This window comes from Uloborus diversus, chromosome 5, assembly GCF_026930045.1.
Source record: "Uloborus diversus isolate 005 chromosome 5, Udiv.v.3.1, whole genome shotgun sequence".
In the NCBI taxonomy this organism is placed as follows: Eukaryota; Metazoa; Arthropoda; class Arachnida; order Araneae; family Uloboridae; genus Uloborus; species Uloborus diversus.
Genome location: NC_072735.1, coordinates 64224477 through 64244691, shown reverse-complemented (window position 1 = coordinate 64244691; position 20215 = coordinate 64224477). Strand labels below are relative to the sequence as shown.

Below are 20215 nucleotides of genomic sequence, written 5' to 3'. Positions count from 1 at the left end.
TTAAGGCCGAGTGAAAATTTTTTCGCGAATACAATACTTCCTTTTTTTTAAAGGAAGTAAAAATGTAGGTACAAATAGTTTGATTTAAATGCTCTAGCCGTTCCCTTTATGTAAAGGTTTTGAGAATATTTCTCTTATTTAATTATTTTATACTTTGCAATGCTGATAAGTTTTACTTATTGTTTTCTTTAAAATATTATTTTATAACTAATGTCTTTTGCAGTATGAAATGGTTTTTTCGTTCATTTGAAATTTTGAAAGGATTATTAAGCTTTTTTAAACAGCAGTAATTACTGATTTAATGTGGAAACTTAATTGGTAATTATGAGCATAAAAAGAGTTCGGGGGAATAATTTACGAAATAGAGGTCACAGAAGAGCCTGAGAGAATTAATAGACTACTTTATTAATTAATGAAGCTCCAAATTATTTCTTTTGTAAGTAAGAAAAATTGATAAAATATAACGTTATAGTCATTAAATAGTCATGAAAAAAAATCATTATGACAAATTGTGGGAATTCGTGATGCACCTGACTTATTCACTTTTTAAAAATTGCTCTGAAGCTGAATTTATTAAAAAAATATTTTTTTTTAAGTTGTAGTAGTACTTTTTATTTTAGTTATTGATTGATATTTTCGTATGCAAGTTGGGAAAAAGTAGTGTTTGTAAGTACTTTTATTTTCTGCAAACTTTTTCTTTACGCACACGTACGCAAGTAAACACACACACACATATTCATATGGAAAGTAGAGTAGAATGTCGGTATGTCAGTTTGTGCAGCGGCACTGCAAATCTTACCAGACTGTTTTGGAATTGCTGCCCTTATTGTTAAAATGTATTAAATAAATATATAAAACGGTGCTTTTGTGTTGATGAATTAAAATCCATAAAATTTGTTCTCGGCATTTTTCTTAAGCATTCAATGCTTTTTTGAATGCTGAAGTTACGATTCATTCGAGGGTTGTATTAATTTTCATCGCTCTAAATACTGTTTTGAAAATTTAACCAGGGATCATGGCGTAAAATCGAGGTTGTGGCGATAATGCGTACCATAGAGGACAGTTTCAAGATGGACAAAAGGGTTTCATTAGACTACGGATTTGCAACGCACAAGCCAACCTTCTATTGCTCTGGATTAGATTCAACATCTCGAGCGGTCTCCTTTCCATGGACCGTTTATGAACTGTCCGGGAATTCTTCCTAAAGGTTCGTCTCAGCAATCATGTATCCCGAATTTTAGGGTAGTCCATCTAAGGCATTAACAATCAACCCCGTACAAGTTCTTTCCAGTGGCTTTGCGACATTTGACAAAATGTTATCATTTTTACTGTTGATTTCATAAAAGGAATTTAATGCAATTGTGCTCGTAATTTCATTGAAAAATGATTTATGCCTCTTCTGCCATTGCTTAACTGACAGCTCTCGTAGATAAATATGCAGGCAACCGATACATGCGAGAGCTGTTAGAAAATAATTCGATATTTGGTTAAAGAAAAAAACTGGCAACCCCGGAGCATTGAAATAATTTTGCTTTTGTCGGGGGAAAAAAAAAAGCCTCAATTCGACGAAAATTTTAACCTGTTTCATTAAATACAACAAATATTCCGGGACATTTAAGAATACAGTTCTAATAGCGTAGGTTTACATCGAAAATGCCAAAAAAGATAAAAAAAAAAGGAGGTTTTTCTATTTTTTGATTTCAAACAGTACCGTGAGGTCACGGTACTGTGATATGTGGTCACTGTGATTGTGTAGTCAAGGGTTTTTCCGTGAGGTCATATAATGACTTCAATTTTTTCCACGGCAGCATATTGATGGACAGTGCTATTTGGGGCTGTCGCTAAAGGATGCCACACGTCACACTTTTTTTCAACATTTTGACTCCCTCCCCTATGTCAAAAAGTGTTTTTTCCTCCCCTCCGTTCCCCTTTTGTCTCATGTCACGCGTTATTTTTCATGAGGAAAAAATGTATGATGAAGCATTTATTGGTTCCCCCCCTCTTTCCCTTTGTTTCGAACTGTCAAAATTTCATGAACTCCCTTCCACCTCAAACGTTGACATCATTAGTGGACAGCCTCTATAAAATGCTCTTTTAACTATTTTATGTGCCTGTGCTGTCCTTAAAAAAGTACTAAATACTACTTTATTTTCATATGCTATCATTCGTTTTTCGCATTCATGTGCATTTTTATACGGTTTGATTCAAATTTTTTCTTTGCATATGGGGTGCGCGCTAATGTCCGTTTCCCCTCCCCCTTCCCGACAATTTCTAAATGGCGAGAGCTATTGTGGATCTATGTATAGTAAAGCTGCTATGCGCTACACAATGAAGCCGTTTACAACGCCATATCGCGTCAACACTTGGACTTAGCGTTCTTATCTCAGAAACGGTTCGAGATACGGGAAAAAAGTCAACGATAAAGTTGTTCAGCAATATCAAATTAAGAATGAAAATACTTTTTCCACACAGAAATGTAAAAACCAGTAGACGTAAAATGCATTCGAACCACAAGTCGTCGAACGGGTACGTATTTTCTAAGCTTTAATCCAATAAGCGAAATTTATTTAATGGAATCACGGTGTCATAAAATAGAATTTTTAGCTTTGACACACGTTTCTGTTCAGGTTAGTGCGTCAAACTTTAGAACAATTCCAAATAAATAAGATCGTTCTTTTTTCCCGTTACATACGTTGAACCTTCTGATTTCCTTGAACAAAATACCTTATTAATTTTTTAGGGACCTTTACTGAACTTTGAAATGAATTCACTCATCTGGATTTTTTTACGCTAACGAAGTTTCTGGATGTTTTTTTTAAACTTTCACACAAGAGATGATTTGCCTCCACAGATGGCGGGAAAAATTTATGAGCAATGGAATTTTTTTCATTCAGACGATTTTTTCCTCCAGATTTAAGAATGTTATGAAATTATCTTCGTCGAGGCAGTGAGGAAGAATAACAAGATTAATTTCAAGGAAAAATCTTTTTTTATTTCTTTCGTTTAAAGGAGTCGTAGCTTATGCAATTAACAACATAATGTAATATTTGAAGCTTTACTGCATAACTCTATTAGTTTGTCAATGCATGAGAAAAAATAAATACATTAAACTTATAGAAAAATTGTGTTTAAAATAATAAAAAATGCAGTTTTGAAACATTAATAATGTACTTAAGAGGGATTAGTATCAATTTTTAAAAGAAAAGGCAGTTTTAACGAAATGTTACAAAGCAGGGCGCTGCATTTCCGAATCTCTGGAGGGCGTTCATATAACTTTTCTGTCGTCGGTTATGAGAACAAGATTATGATTAGACGGCTACAACTTTCATTTATTATGCTAAAATGGGTTATTTATATATATGTTTAATTACTCATTTCAGAAATATCTAAAAAGAAGCAATGGGGTCATTTCCAAAATTTTAAAAGTATTTTTGTTCTGAAAGAACATGCTTTAAAACATAGGATCTAACCATTTTTTAAATAATTTGTTTGATTTTATTATTTAAAAAAAAATTACTTAAATCGTTGCGCTTTCATTATTTACATTTCTTGCCGATGACATCACAAATGATGAAATGCCATTCTGTGTTGCCATTCACAGAGCAAAATATTCAATTTGCATCTTTACTCACGTGTATTGGCAACTATGTGGTTGATAGCAAGCGTAGAGCGCAATTTTAATTCGCTTCTTGATTATCATAACGTGGAAACGCGGTACAAAATGCGCCAAAGAGCATCATTTGTGACGTCATCAAGACCACGCCTTGTTTGCAAAATCGGATATTTTAAACAAATAAGTAAAAAATAACTGTTGGGAAAATGAAAGAATTTTCTGGGTCCATGTTTTTTTTTTTTTGCTTATTCTATCAATTTCAGTGACTAAAAGTAGTACTTTTGACTGAAGGAAACAACCTTATTATAAAACATTTATTTTATAGCATTTTTGGTATGGTACAGACTTTAATTCGCTGGTATAAATCAGATGTGCCATATCCGTTCAAGATCAATGGCTTACTCCTTAAACTACTATGGAGTTTAAAGGATAACTACACCAAAAACAAAACCCCAAAAAGAGGGCTCAAAACGCCACTAAACATTTCAATGGCCATATGCTCCCCCGACGGCCACCCATCCTCATATATACAATATCCAATGATCGAGTAACACGCCTGACGTCCATCAACAATGAAACTCACGCCACGGCATGATAATTTGATAATATGTTTTGTGATGTTTAACATGCAGGGAAAGGCTTTATTGTGACAAAGTTGAACTGATCCGGTAACTTAACTGTTTTACTGGTCAGACTGTGTCATTTCAGGGGAATGAAGAAACGAAAAAATGGTCAACAATGAACGCTACCTACTGGAGTTTAGAATTCATCCGCTGGAGTTAGTGTTCAAATTTCAACTATCAAACTATCACCAAACAGGCAATGGCTTCCTTCAAATGCAGAAGCAACTTTCACCCGTCATTTCCCGACGGATGATTTTCCAGTTTATAAAGTGTATATATAACAAATTTGAAGTATAAGCCTCGTTAATTGCTTTGAAAGGGAATTTTTAAATGTGTGCGAAGGGGTCGTCCACAAATCATGCTACTCTTTGGGGAGGAATGGGGTTGTCCAGTTGTGAGTTTGTGACAAGAAGGAGGGAGGCAACAACAACATGTCTGACACCACATATTTTTTTTTTATTATGGCATGTTTATGAAAATTTGCGTGAGGTGGTACAAGGGGAGGGAAGGGAATAAGGTTAAGTATGTGACAGCATTTATATATGGACATCCTATAAATGAAAAATAAAACACATATAAATAACTACTTAACCTTCAAATGACTGTACTTCTTCTTTCTATTCTGTGGAGATATTTAGAATTCTATAAATTTGCTTCATACACGTAGAAATTTATCTATGTTTAGAACCTATACTTTTTTCTAATGTGACATAAAAAAATTTACATTTCTTTTAGTAGTGTTCACATCACATAAAAAGTTAACGTAGCTGCCATCAGAAGACCATTTATTTTTTAAAAAGACATTTCATGATGTTAGTTTTGCAAATAATAACATTGTGTTAAACGTAGACAAAATTGTTAAATCTTAATCGTTGTCAAATATTTTCAAAGAAAATAAAATTTTGCAAGAAGAGATTTTAAATGATAAAGGAAAAATAATAAACCAGAGGAAAAAACATATGAACATTCTTCATCTCCTTTCGTTTACTACGTAAAAGTGAAAAGCATGAATAACTGCATTTTATCTGTTAATGTCTTAAATTAACTAAAATATGAAAATTTGATGCGTTTTAGATTACAGGTTTATTGCAATGACTTAAACGTAAAAATGTCCGCATATGGAAACTATTAAATTGCATGTTCTTTTGCTTACTTCGTTCTTAAAGACATAAGAATAAATACATTATTTATTATATTATCTCGCTTCTCATAGTGCTACATTTTTTTATATTGCAGATTTTAAATAGTTTAGAAAATTTAAGGAGCAAACTTTAAAAATGTGCTTCTATTTTCTTTCATTTTTATTGCCTAGGAACATTTATTAAATTTAGTAATATTCCTTGCCTAATCCATACACACAAAAATAAGTTTATTAACTAAATTTGAAAGCATTCAATAAAAAGTTAACTATTGTGCTTGAATAGTAAAATGTAAAATCAACTCAATTTAGCATTCAAATGAGCAGTAAAATAGCAGATTCGTGATTCGGGGTAAAATGAATCCCCTTCATCTTTACCAAAGTTTGAGATCAAAACCATGCCAGTCAAAGCCAAAACTATAACTTTTGCTTTATGTAACTTAATTATATTCTAAAAAAGTGAAGTAGCTTTCCTTACTAAAAGAACGGGATGAAAAACGCTTTTACTCATATATTTGGTCCTCCTCATACTCACAGTTCTACCGAGAGCCAAAACGGACTCTTTGTCAGTTTGGTCGCCGGAGCCCCCTCCACCACTAAAACATATCAAATTTATACTACTCCGATTTCGAGCCGGGTCCCTTTAAGGGTCGTTCCATCAGTAGCTGACTTGGCAGACATGGCCTCTCGTCGGCCCTGCATACTCACAATGCTATGTAGTTACAAAGAAGTTCAATGTTATCCTGAAACATGAGTTTTTTTTTTTTTTTTTTTGTACAAGCGTCCACGTTGATTTTTCTATTTATTACATGTGAGTACTAGTTTCCGACTTGGCTGACATGACCTCTCGTCGGCCCTGCATATTCACAATGCTACGCAGTGATAAAGAGGTTCATTGCGATCTTGAAACATAAGTTTTTTTTGTACAAGCTCCCACATTGGTTTTCTATTTTATTACATGTGAGGCATTGAACCAAATGGGTATGCATTTTTATGTTTAAATATTCTTTAGTAAATTAAATATTGATTAATGTATGATCCAAAATCTTTCACCAAAAATCCCAAAATCAGTACACGTCTTTTGAGACAAAATTGAACTTCATAAATTATGACTTGAAACTATCTGTAGCAAAATAGTTTCTAATAAGATTACATCATAACGTTTACGAAGAACGCTAAGAACATTTTTGCCGTTTCCCTGAAACAAACTGAAGCAAATAACTTTAGGGCTGCAGACTTGCTAAAAATATGAGAGGGTCTTGTCCTAACCATCTGCTGAGAAAAACTCTCTCTTCGTAAATCCGATGATCATCCAAGAGTGAAAATGCACACGGACCACTGCAAAATTTAATTCAACACGCGTGGCTTGATCTTTCATTAGATGACTCGAGTCAAAATGAAGGTTTCTGCTATATGAAAAACTTTCTTAATAAAACAGTTTTATATTTACTTTCATTTTTTTCTCTCTGTTCACAGAGTGAGTAGTTATAGTGTCTGTAACTGACATTACAGCGTTTTATGAATGTTTTAAACTTTTACTTTCATTTTCGCAAAAATCAAACAAAAATGCAAGTGTTTTTCGTACATTCACGTTCATTACTTCTTTGAAGACACTTTTCATAAGTTTATAAAGGAAGACACGTCTGTCTATAAATTCATAGTATATTGAGTGTAAAACATACAATCTGTTAGGCATGCTGGTATGCTTTGAACGATTTATAATATTTTTAGTACAGTCAAACTGGCTTATAACGAGCTCTGATTTAACAAGAACCCGGATTTATCGAGGAAATCAGAGGTACTTGGTTGATCCAATGTTAAATTTATGGGAGCATAACTTGCTTTTAAAGAGCAAACTCAGCTTTAAGCGAGCAACATTTCTGTTAGTCAAAAAAATTCTGCTGCCTTCCAGCTAAATTTATCCCTTTTTGAGAAAATTTTCTTCACCATTTTGAAGTCAACTGAAAGTTAGTGATAAATCATAAATCCATAGAACGAGCGATGTCAGCACTGCTTTCAATTTGCGGTGTAGAATCATTTTAATATTATTTTTTGTATGTGCTATGTATTCTTAAAAAACAATGACTCAAGAAACAGATAATCAGACAGATCAATGCAAATTAAACAACTTTTTTAGTTCTGAACAGAGATTAAAAAGAAGAATAAAAAGCGATTATGATGAATTTTTATGTTTTTTTTTCACGAACACGTTTTTTACAAGCATACGGTTATAACGGACAAATATCGTGGTCCCTTTAAGCGAGTTCGATGGTATATTAAAATCAAAAAGAATTCAAAGAAAACCAAGCTATTGACAAGATTATCCAGTCACTTTTCCACTGTTCATTTTGTAAAATAAGTTGATAACACTGCACTGCCGTGATCAAATAAAGGACAAAAACTGCTAATTTTTCATTTTTGTCACCTGTTGTACGTTAGAATTATTGTACAAGCTTGCTTATTTAATTTTCGCTGAAAAAAAGTGCGAAAAACAAACAAACAAACAAACCATCTAATTCGAACATTTTGCCATTGTTAGTACTGAATCCAAACATGGCCCCACTAAATTTCGCTTACGCTTATAGGACGTGGCAATTGCTGAAACTCAAGGCAACAAAGATGGCGCTACAGGGAATCCCTGTGTTCTATTACGTTGATATTGATTATTGGATGCACAGGATTTCGTTCAGTGGCTCTTGCGGTCAAACTGGGTGACGTCCAATCAAAAATAAACCAACTTTGATACTTGTTGATTGGTGGATGCACACTATCTCGTTCAGCGGATCATAGTTGCATCGGTTTAACACAGAAAACAAATAAATTGTCAAGGCTCGAAAGCGTCAGCGACATTTAGTGGGGCTATGATCCAACACACGTTTCTTCAAATATCTCTAAATCTCATTTCTGCAGATACTGCCTTTTACCTTCCCACGGCAGTGCACACAAGGCATTGCATTACAATTTATGTTGAATTCTGTTTCCTTAATTTGATCTAAGTTTTTTTTGTTCTTGATATTTTATGATATTTCTTTAGTGCGTTAAAGGAAACTTTTTTAAATACATTTTTTAATACTACTTTTGTTACCTAAAACAGAATTTCCGGGAACTTAAAACAGGTTATGAAGTTTATGTTTCGAAATTGTTCCTCAACTACTTTATTCTTCCAATTTTTTTTTTTTTGTTAAACCATTTAACTTAGCTTCAATTTATCTGAATTATTGAGTTATGGCATGCAATAAGTAAAAATAAAATCTATAGGAATCAATAAAAGTGATTAGCTCACATAAAAATGTTTTAACAACAAAGAAAAAGCACAATTGCATTTCATATAAAACATCCACATACTCTTTGTAAAGGAGTACCCCAAAAGTCGTTATACAGAAGTTTAAACAGCGGTGTGCTTGGCCGGACGTCCATATTGTCACGTATTGCTGGCTGATCATCAAAAACCAAACCGCAGGACAGACTATTCAAATAGCAGATACATGCTATTGTTGCAATTAAGAAATTCCTCCATGCGTAGCCCTGAAAGAGAGGAGAAAAATCTATATAAATGAATAAAGTATATATATATATATATATATATATATATATATATATATATATATATATATATATATATATATATATATATATATATATATATATATATATATATATTATGTTTCCGTTGAAGTATATAATGCAGTTTTTTTTTATAGAATACCTAGTTATTGCATGAAATAACTGATCGTGTCCGTTAAATTGTGTAATATGTTATTAAATTGACACTTTAACTAGTTATTCTATAAATTAACTAATGAGAGACAGTTAAAGTGTAAAATAAACTATAAATTATCTAATATGAAATAACTATATATAGGTATTCTATAAATAAATTAATGATAGACAGTTAAAATGAAAAGAAGCAATTTATCTAATTTATGCAGCATTATAAATGGTATTTATGGAAACTTACCATGAAATCATTTGTTACAACAAGGTGTTTGTATACAAGTGTGTATATTCCCTATACGAATCCACAGTTTACGTCGGATCTCGACCATATTTGGAAAGGAGGTACTTGGGCAACCGAGAATGAACGTAGGGAGGTTTTCAAAAGCCAAAAAAGAACCGAACCGTTTGAATTTTAATTTAAGGGTCCAAAAATGGCATTAACTACCCGAAATAGTTGTCCGATCACTTCAAATTTAGCGCCATTCGAAAGCCCGTGAAAAATACCCCTCAAATTGAATTAATTTCTTCGAATTAAAGAAAAAAAAAGAACAAGAAAACAATGCTGTAAAATCAGCCGGGAAAAAATTAAAACGCATTCTTAAGCCCAATGGAAAATAATGTCATATCGGAAAGTTATCGTTTGCGCGATCTCGTTTTAAATTAGCGTGAAAACAATTCAGAAGGTTGCCCTTTTTTTTCTCGACTGTGACTAAATAGAATTCTGTTTTTCTTTTGAGGTAAAAATTTCCCCTTTTGATTATTATTTGGCGATTTATCTTCTTTCTCTTTTTTAGGATTTTAGTTGTATTTCTGGGAGAGGGGGGGGGGGGAATATTAATTTATTATAGAAATTTTGATTTGCCGCTCTCTTTCTTTGAGAATGATCTTTTTGACTGGGAATTTTATATTATTTTTTCTCTAATTAAAGCGTGATTGGTGACGCTTGTCACTTGACAAAACTTTTAATTTCGAGGTAGACCGTACAAAGCCGGGCAATGTAGCTAGTATTATATATGTGTAGAATGAAGACTGCTTTTTCTATCTGAGCATGATAGAAAAAGTAAAACTGAAATGTACAATTTATGGATTAACTTGAAGAGGAAGTTTAAATAGGTTATATTATAAACTTTCAATTACTATTAATTGAAAATGAAAAACTTTTCTAAGTTTTAGGTGCATTTTTATCTGTGTATAATCAATAAATCCTCGAGTAAAGAGGAATAAAAACTTTGGAATCCAAATGTATTAAGCCCTTTAAATTCCATGTTAGGTAGGTAAACACATGACTATAGACAATTTTAGGGAATATTCAACGAAGAATTTATCTTCTTCAACATTACACCATCGTTAATTATTTTATTCATAAAAGTACTATGAGTATGAAATTTACAAACTAAATATTTATTTTGTCTAATCCCGGAAAATTTTTTTAATTAGAGTTCCAATTTTTACTTAAACATTACAAGACGAACTAAGCTATAAATTATTGTTTTTTAAACACTTCAAATAGAAATATTTCTTTTTAGACATAATAATGGTTACAGAAATCATCAGTACAGAAGCCCTTTGCTAAAAGGCTTAAATGTATAAAATAAAATTTTTTATAAGGATTATTTTTCTTCTTTACAAGTTATTCAGTTTAATATGATTCAAATGTGAATAACGTTAAAACCTAGTTACTGAGCTGAACGCTTAGTAACAGTCAAATATTATGAGAAGTGTTTGTATTTTTTACAGAAATTGAACATGGAGGGTAACTTTTAGCATCAATCGCTAAATAACAGGAGCTTCAGAATCAAATTCAAGGTTGGGCATATAGCTACACTAATCATTACTGCTTACTTGCTCACCTAATGTTCTGTTTTTCTTTCAATACTTTACACAGCGGTAAAAGCTTCACTTTTTAACGTGAGTTTAGTTTGAAATAAAAATGAAGAAATACAATGCCTCACTAGTTAATGAAAAAAAAATAATAATAAAATCAGTACCTACACAAAAACAAAGGGTAATTGGTGCATGGTGGAGAAATAAACCCTTTGTATAGCGTTAATATTTTTGGACTTGGTGCAGAAGAACATTAGGAAAGAACATTTAGCTTCTGATCTAACTTCGTTTGTTGAGTTAGAAGCTAATAGGTTTTCTTCGCCCATTCGACTCCATCTAGGTAGTACAGTCACAATCAACACTTTTGCTCAAGACCTTTTTCCTTTTTCTGAGACTTATTTTGTTTGTGTGTAGAAACTTATCTGATATTTTTGAAACGTGATTAGAAAAAAAAGACTGAAATGTGGGAAAAGTTTTTGGTGCATTAGATCTTTTAAGAGGAAAATCTTTTACAAAACCCTGATAGATGGCGACTGTAAGTTCAAGTTGTGCGACTCAAATGAGCACGTGGATTGATAGAATTATTTTTCTGAACATATTTAAAAAAAAACCTCTTTTTCAGAGGACTGAGCTAATTAATATTGTATTTAAAATGCTTATGTTTATTGACACGTATGAGATCTTGTTTAGAGAACAAAATCTATCGTAGAAAGGCTCTTAAATGATGATTGCATATTTGCTATATTAAATATACAAGCCTGGCGTTGCACGGACTACCTCAAAAATAAAAGTTGTGCCAAGTGACGCTTGGGAACAATTAGGCATAAAAAGGGCCATTCCACCGTTAAGTGAGTTACAATCAGACGCTTGAATTTCACCAACATTTGTCATATCTCGTAATATTTTAATTTAACCAGGGAAAGTACATTTTTTAATCTTTGCATTTGATACAAAGATACTCACGACACAGTTATATTTTGATAAAATAATTTTGTTATTTACATTTTAATTTATTAGCATACGTCACGTGCGGAACATCCAAAGTCATCTTCTTGTAACTTGATGTATGAATTAGTTAATATTTTTTCTCTTTTAAAATAGCATTGACAAAATAAGTTGTAGATTGAGGAAATAAGTGTTTCAATGTAGGAAACTTATCTCATTTTTTGAGAAATAACAGTTTAAACCGTTGAAACAAATTATATATTGGGCCATCCAACGAAAAGTAGTCACTTTGTCCCGCATGTAAAGATTCATATATTTCATTGAAAAGTAATAATTTTAAAAGGAAATGACAAAATATTTTGCTTAAGGATTCACGGGTACATTTGTAATTTGTTAAGGAAAAAAAAAAAAAAAAAGGTTAAATTTGTTGCTTGCGCATTCCGAAATACCCGACATATTCACAAATTCGGTCACTTTTCGGTTGACAATACTTTGAGTTTTAAAGATTCTACCGTATTAGCATGTTAAACGCAATATTATGGTCATACTCTTTATCATCAGTTTATCAGGTTTCAACATATACTAGTACATCAAAACCTATTCTTTTTCATTTGTTTCTCCCATTTTTTTGAATATAGACCTACTTTTCTGAAAATTGATTAAAAATAGATAAATGTAAAATTATTCTGAATAATAAAACAAATACGAAGAACTAGTTTCATGCTCAGTGATTTAAATGAAAAATTATGTGATAAAACGTATTATTAAATCTCAAAAAGTAAATGTACTTCTTTTTCAAACAATATTCGTCACGTTTTCGAGCACGAAATTTTTAAAAGTATCTTGTCACATTACACATGTATACTGTTTTTATTGGCAGTTATTGCTTTCGGTATTTGAAAATATTCGATAGACTAAAACTGTGTTATCGACTGTAAAGTGCTGTAATGCAAGATTTAAGTAATTAGATTTTTTACTATTATTATTTATCCTTTAAGTGTCAGCAATAAGCGTTCTAGCTCCAGTTTCAAATTCGCAATGGCTAACATTTTGTAATTAACTTTGCGAATGCTGTCACCAGTCGTTTGTCATCTGTCACTGTAATTGTGCAGAGAAATCATTTTGTCTTTTGGCAAAATGGCGAGCTCTCAAATAGTTGTACTCCTGTTGAAAATCTGAAATTAATTTATTATTATTTCAACGAGCCATTTACATGTCTTAACAGTTTTTTAAACACTTTGCCTTAGTTAGCAACTTTTTACGAAAACAAGAAGATCATTTAAAAAATATTAGCGAAGTTCATAAATGCTGTTTAATATACCAACTTCAAGTGGCCAATTTTTCAAATTCATTGTGTTCATATTTATGGTAAATTTTGAAAACAAATGCAAGATAGTTCCTGCGTTATTTTACAATATTAGAACACAAATATTCATCACAATGTATGCTTAATAGTTTAAAAATATTAATGACAAAAAATTCACAATAAAGTAAAGAATTTTTAAATTTGAATTAGGATTGTTAAAGATATTTTAGATTTGAAGTTATTTTTACAATTTTTACATATGATTGCGCGTATACACGGTTTAGTTCAACTATCTACAGTACAAATAAATTTGTATGCATTACAGGTTTAACCTTGTAAGTATATTTTCAAACACAAAAAATAAAGAATAGGCTTGGGGTAACTTTTTACCACGTGGGATAAAGTTGTTCCACGTTATATTTTTTTTTAGAATAATTGACTTCAAAACAAACGGAATCAAAATTGCCCAATGATCAATGTTTTACTCTGCTTACAAGACTTCAATGTCAGTTTTCTTTTGTTTATGTTCGGAATATAGTTTGCAATTCTGTACGCATCCTACATCATCCCATAGCTCTGAATTTACTATTTGGAAGCTACTTTTGAAGTCGTTGAAATATCTCTTTCTGTATAGCAATGCTCTATACAATATCAGAAATTATAGAAATCTTGTGATGCGAAATAAAAATGTCGAATATTTAAATCTTTCGTAAATTGTTATTTCTGGTTCTAATTGCAGTACATATTCTTCATAGTTGCACTTACGTCACCCAAGTAAGTTTTTCGGTGATACTTTTTGTGATTTGAAAAGTGAGTTTGAACCGTTGTTAATGATATTTAGCTAAGCGATAATAAGAGTTTTTTTAAGCTTAAAATTTCTTCGAGAGTTCCTTATTCAAATAAATTATTTTGCACCAAATTTTGGACATATGGCGTAATAGCTTTGTTCCAGGTTAATAATTCATTTAACATAGTTTTGCAGTTATTATTTCTCAATATTGAATAGCTACACCACACTTAGATGTACTTCTTGAAATTTATGCTAATGGATACATTAGCGCTTTGAAAATGAGGGAGACAGTTTAAAATGGAAAAAAAATCTCTGAATGACTATAACCAATTTATTATTATTATTATTATTATTATATTTTGTAAAACTACAGATTTTAGTATTTTGCCCCATTTTGCTATAGTTTTTATAAACCACTAACTCAAGAAGGTAAAAAGAAAATGTATTTTTCAAACACTTATACATTTGCCATTAACAAAAATTATTTTATAAAATTGTTTTCAAGTTAAGAAACACGTTTCTTTCATCGAATAAAATGCTTCATCCGTGGTTGAACAAATTAATTGATTTGACATTTTCTTTCTTATTTTACGCAAGATGCTTGGATTAATTAGTTATGTTTTTTTTTCTTTTTTTTTGTGATTTGTGTGTATGTATGAGGTATTATTCGTTTAGGAAGAAACAGCTGTTGAGCGTACAATCTTTAAAATTAGCTTCCTTGTTTGTCTAAGGCAGTTTGATTATTATGGAATTTTCTTATGCAATAAGCTCTGGGGAGTTAAGCTTTAGTAAAATTTGTTATTTTATTTATTTATATGAAGAAATAACTATAGAGCACATAAATCTTGAAATCTTCTTATACTGGATTAAGAAGTTTAAGAAAGTTAAAGGATGATAAACGTCATGTTTTGTTTCCTAAAATGCGTCAAATGTAATTTAACTTATTTAATTGATTTTTTTTCATCTAAAAAAGTGACTTTCTCGTTTCTTTGTAGTTTTTTTTTCTTCCTTTTACAAGAAAGGAAGTATTGTATTCGCGAAAAAATTTTCACTCAGAAATCGGCCTTAATTTCTATTTTGCTCACCCCCGAATGAATGTAGTTTTTTTTTTCGACTCTATCACACGTGAATATATGTCTAGGAATGCCCGAAATATCCATTTTGACGATCCCCGAGTTAATTACCACGAGTTTTCTCGTGACGTCTGTATGTACGTATGTATGTGCTTATGTGCGTATGTATCTCATATAACTCAAAAACGGTATGTCCTAGAAAGTTTAAATTTGGTACGTGGAGTCCTAGTGGGGTCTAGTTGTGCACCTTCCCTTTTGGTTGCATTCGGATGTTCCTAAAGAGGTCCTTTGCCCCTTTTTGGAGGGAAATCATTGTTAATTTCGATGTAAACTCAAGTGGTGTTATAATTTGGCAAACACTTGGCGGTATATCACCAACCTTTTGGTCACCAAGTTTTGGCGCCAACAGCGACAAATTTGGCGAATTTTTAAAAAAAAATCTTGTTTTGATTTGGCCACTGTTGGTGATATTTAGAGAGTAAACTACTGAATCGCATTAAAATTGCAAATAATGGGAAAATGACATTAAATTGGAGTAAAAAGAAGTCATGTGATGCACACATCAGCTCGTTTTGTTTTGCTTTAAAAAGAAATTGCTGTTAAGCGGATAATCTTCAATTTTAGCTTTCTTGTTTATATATTGCAATTTGACTCTTTTGGAATCTCTCTCTTCTTTATTTAACTAATAGTCCAGTCAATAGGTAGAAAAAAACGGGCTTGCCTTACAAAAAATGGGGTCAAAGATTTTATTTTTTAAATTTGTGTATACTAGTGCCAATATGAAAAAACCAAGTTATCCAACACGAAAGACCTCGGGAGAAGTTTTGGGGGCCGAAAACCTCCCCAAAATTGTGACTTTTTGTAGTATTTTCAAAATATCTCAAAAATGGTTAAAATTACAAAAAAACTTCCAGTGCAAATGTTAAAGAGGATTAAATTTCCTTCAACTTTTGTCATTACAACACTTTTGTAGCATGAAAAGCAAGCGAGTTACAGCTTCTTGAAAGTCACACTTTTTCTGAACCCCCTCAGCGAAGTGCGTGAAACCGCATCGGATAACGGAGGAAAAAAGGAGAAACGCCGGCAGTCTGACCCTGGAAATCATTTGTCTTTCACAGCTGAGGGTAAATGCCTCCGTTCCCTTTAACTTAAACAAAACACCCCCATTCCATCCCCCCTTTTTTTTCTCCAAATGAGATGAATCGACTCAATAGTTACTCATGTTGGTCACTTCAGCGTTTGAGCCATAGTATGTTTTATCAATTTGTGTGTTCTGTATTACAATTTTTTTCCCTGGAAATGAATACGCCTGACCAAGGTGTTTTATTATTATTATTATTATTATTATTATTATTATTATTATTATTATTTGCGAAATCAGTTTGCGTGAATGCGAAATGAAGATTGTGAAGAAGAAGGGAATAGAAAATCTTCAAAAATGCAGCGCAAAACGGCAAAAAGAAGAACATCAGCGTTTTTTTGAAGTTCTTAAAACAAGTGACAATTCACACTGCCTGTCACAAATGCTATATCAATGAGCAATCAATCTCTTCCCTTGAAGTAATGGTTGAACCTAACATGTTCACTAAATTCCTCAAGAAAGATTTCTGACAAATTATAACAACAAGAATAGTCTTATTCAACTTCTTGAGACATAATTCGAAGAGTGTGGCATTGAAGTCAGGCAGACTCAAGATGATGCCGACTTACTTACTGCTCTTTCAAAGGCAAAAGAAATTGAAAAATTTGTTATAGTGGGCGAGAGGATATAGATCTGTTGGTGCTGATGGCAGCTTTAGGACAGCCTTTCAGCAACTTGTTCTTTTTTAAAACCTGGAAGAGGGAATACTTGTGATTTGTTTTTTTCCCCACTAAATCTTTTAAGTTTGACCCCAGCAATACTCTTTTCATCCATGCGTTTAGTGGGTGTGATACGACTTCGGCAATCTTTGGCCAAGGCAAAATTAATTTGTACAAAATAGTCTAAAAAGAAAAAAACTCCTGAAATTAAGGAAGCTATTGAAGTATTTAGGGACCCAATCTGTCATCATGATGCCTTAGCTGCAGCTGGAGAAAACATTTTGCAAATATTATACACAGGGGACGTAAAGTATTTGAACCTATCTTTGGATACTTTGCAATTTAATCTTTTTATAAAACTAGTACAGGGCTAAGATAAATCTTGCAGGGCTACCTCCAACGGGCGGAGAGGGGGGGGGATGCTTCACGTTATCACTCATATCGGTTCTACCTCCAAATTCAAAGTTAGTTGGGCAACATAATTGTTCCAGAGAAGTGGGGTTGGGAACGCAGAACGCAAGATCTAATGCATGTTGACACGAAAAGAGATTCAGTTACTCAGAATCTTTTGAAGATTGTACCTGCAAGAAAAATTGTACTAGAGCCTATTCTTGTCACAAGGCAGGTTTAAAATGCTCCAGCAAGTGCAAACACTGCAGTGGCACAAATTGTGAAAATGTTGCAGAAATTTCATCTTTGGATGAGACTGCTGAAGAAGATGATTTGTTCCAGGAGCTTTTGGAATTACCGCAACAAGGAGATGAACAGTTAAAGGACCACAGCTTCTTTCTACCCCCTACAGATTCTGAACCGGAAGAACCTGGACCTTCAAAACCGCTTCGAAGAAGATAAACAGCGTATTTTGTTCTCCTTTCTCTATTTGCTTTAAGGTCGAATGAATCTCTCTGTAATTTAGATCTGTATTATTCTGTCTGTAATTAATCTGTATTAAGCTTCTACAGTTGGATTTTCATTTTGAAAGGTAATTCTTTTGAGTTTTTCATTTCTCAAAAAGTCAGTTTCTGCAGAATTTTTTCAAAGTGTTCATTACGTATTACTATTGTACCTTTATTTATGCATTATTATATCTATTGTTTGCTTATTATCACCCTAATATTTATTCATTCACACTTATATTTTCGAATATTGCATTTTCACTTGTAATAGAATAGATGGTACGAATTATGTGCTTTAAATGAATGAGAAGATTATGTAATTCAATTACAAAGTGCAATATAAATCATATGTTATTGGAGTCTGACCGAAGACTACCTCTGTCAGACTAGAAATATTAGTTCGTGAGCGGTGGGGGAGGGTTTATTATTATTATTGTATCAGAGCATAGGATGCATGACTGTGTTGATTGTTTGCTTATTAGCTGCCTAATAAGCAAATGCCCTTCCTTCACATTAATATTTAAAAATCGCATCTTTGTTTGCAATAATTAGACTAAAATGTACGAATTACATCCCTCAAATGAATGTATATATTGTGCAATCCAGTTATAAACAGCAATTTATCATCTATTATTGGAGTCTGATGAAGACTACCTCTGTCAGATCAGAAAAGTTAGTTCGTGAGGAGTGGGGAAGGTTTTTTTTTTTTATTATTATTGCATCGTCGTATGTGCTTTAAATGAATGTGTATATATGTATTTCATTTTCATAATACATCGTTCGTTTTTGGAGTCTAGTGGGAACTACTAATCTGTCAGCCAGAAATGATACTCTGTGTCCACCGCGGGGGGGGGGGGGGGAGCAAGAAACTCAAACTACTCTAACTGTCGATAAACTCTCTGAAACTAAAGTTTCTATTCAAGTTCTAATAATTATGACGCCTTGCTTTTGGTGTGAAAGTTGTTTTTTTCGGAGTGGAGAAAAACTGCCTATTTTCCAAGAGCTATAGCAAGCTTGTTATGTGTGCTACAAAAATGTTGTAAATACAAAAGTTGTAGGAAATTTTATGTTCTTTAAACTTTATATTTAAAACTTTTTTCTAAGTTGAACCATTTCGGAGATATTTTGGAAAAAACAAAAAAAGTCATACATTTTTATGATTTTTCGGCCCCCAAAAGTTCTCCCGGGGTCTTTCGTGTTGGATAACTTGGTTTTTCCATGTCGGCACCAATATGTACAAATTAAAAAAATAAAACCTTTGACCCCATTTTTTGCAAGGTAAAATGTATCTATTGACTGGACTATAAATGAGTTCTTGAAAGTTAAAAGATAGTAATATTGCTGTTTTATTTAATTAAGCACAATACATTCAAATGTAGTTAAACTAAAGACATTTTTTAAAAATATTTTTACCTGAGCAAGAAATTCGCATTTAAGAGCACGTTTTTTTTTAATGATTTCTCTTATGCTTCTTTAGAAAAAACTAACTGTAGATCAAATGACTTTTAAAGATTATACGCTTACGTTTTTAAAAAGCAATTTCGTGTTTTGGAATCTTCTTCAACTAAAGAAACAAACTCTAGAAAGTTAAGACTTAATAGATGATATGAAATGAAATGTTTCAAGTAAAATTAAATAAATGAAACTGTTCTTTCTTCTTTATTTGAGAACGATTCTTTGTTTCTTGCAATCTGTTATTTTTTTTTTCTTTTAGACAAATAAATAACTGTAGAGCGTGTAATCTTTAAAATAAGCTTTCTTGTTTGTATACAGCAGTTTGACTCTTTTGGGATTTTCTTCAACTAACTAAATGAACTCTAGAAAGTTAAAAGGTAGTAATATTATTGGTTTTTTTAAAAATACTTCAAATGTAACTTGACTAATTAAACATATTTATCTTATTTACCTGAGCAAGAAACTAGCATTTAAGAGCGTGTTGCTTCTTTGCAGTTAGTTCCTTTAGGAAGAAATAACTGTAGACCATATTATAATCTTTGAATTTAGTTTTTTTATACAGCAGTTTGACTCTTTTGAAATTTTATTCCACTAAGTGAATAAATTCTAGAAAGTTAAAACTTAGTCAATGAAACTGTTATTAAATGAAATGCTTCAAGTGAAACCAAGTAAATGAAACTGCTTTTTCTTCTTCGTTTGAGAACGATCCCTCGTTTTTTTGTAATTTGTTTTATAGGAGAAATAACTGTAGAGCGCATTATCTTTCAAGTTAGCTCCATTGTTTTTAAACAGCAAATTCGTGTTTTGGAATCTTCTTCAAACAAGAAAAGACACAAGGTGTATGCATGAAAACTATGTTAAGTGCATTCAAAAGGGATTGTTGCGTAAAACTATTTTCTCGTGAATAGCACTTCCTCTCACTGTATGCGGATCACGTACAGTGCTTTACACCAAGGAAAAAAAAAACTTTTGTCTTATATTTTTCTTTGTTGCACTCTAGTTACCCGTGGAAGTTTGTAGGGGATACTTCTGTGT

General features: G+C 32.1%; 1 protein-coding gene across 1 annotated transcript in view; it reads right to left on the bottom strand.

The window, feature by feature from the left end:
• Positions 1–20215, bottom strand: part of LOC129223383 (protein O-mannosyl-transferase Tmtc3-like) — a 227434-nt gene that overhangs the window by 126571 nt on the left and 80648 nt on the right. Inside the window, exon 2 of the mRNA XM_054857964.1 lies at positions 8720–8899. Coding sequence (XP_054713939.1) covers positions 8720–8899 — 180 coding nt within the window. The remainder of the gene's footprint in view (positions 1–8719; positions 8900–20215) is intronic.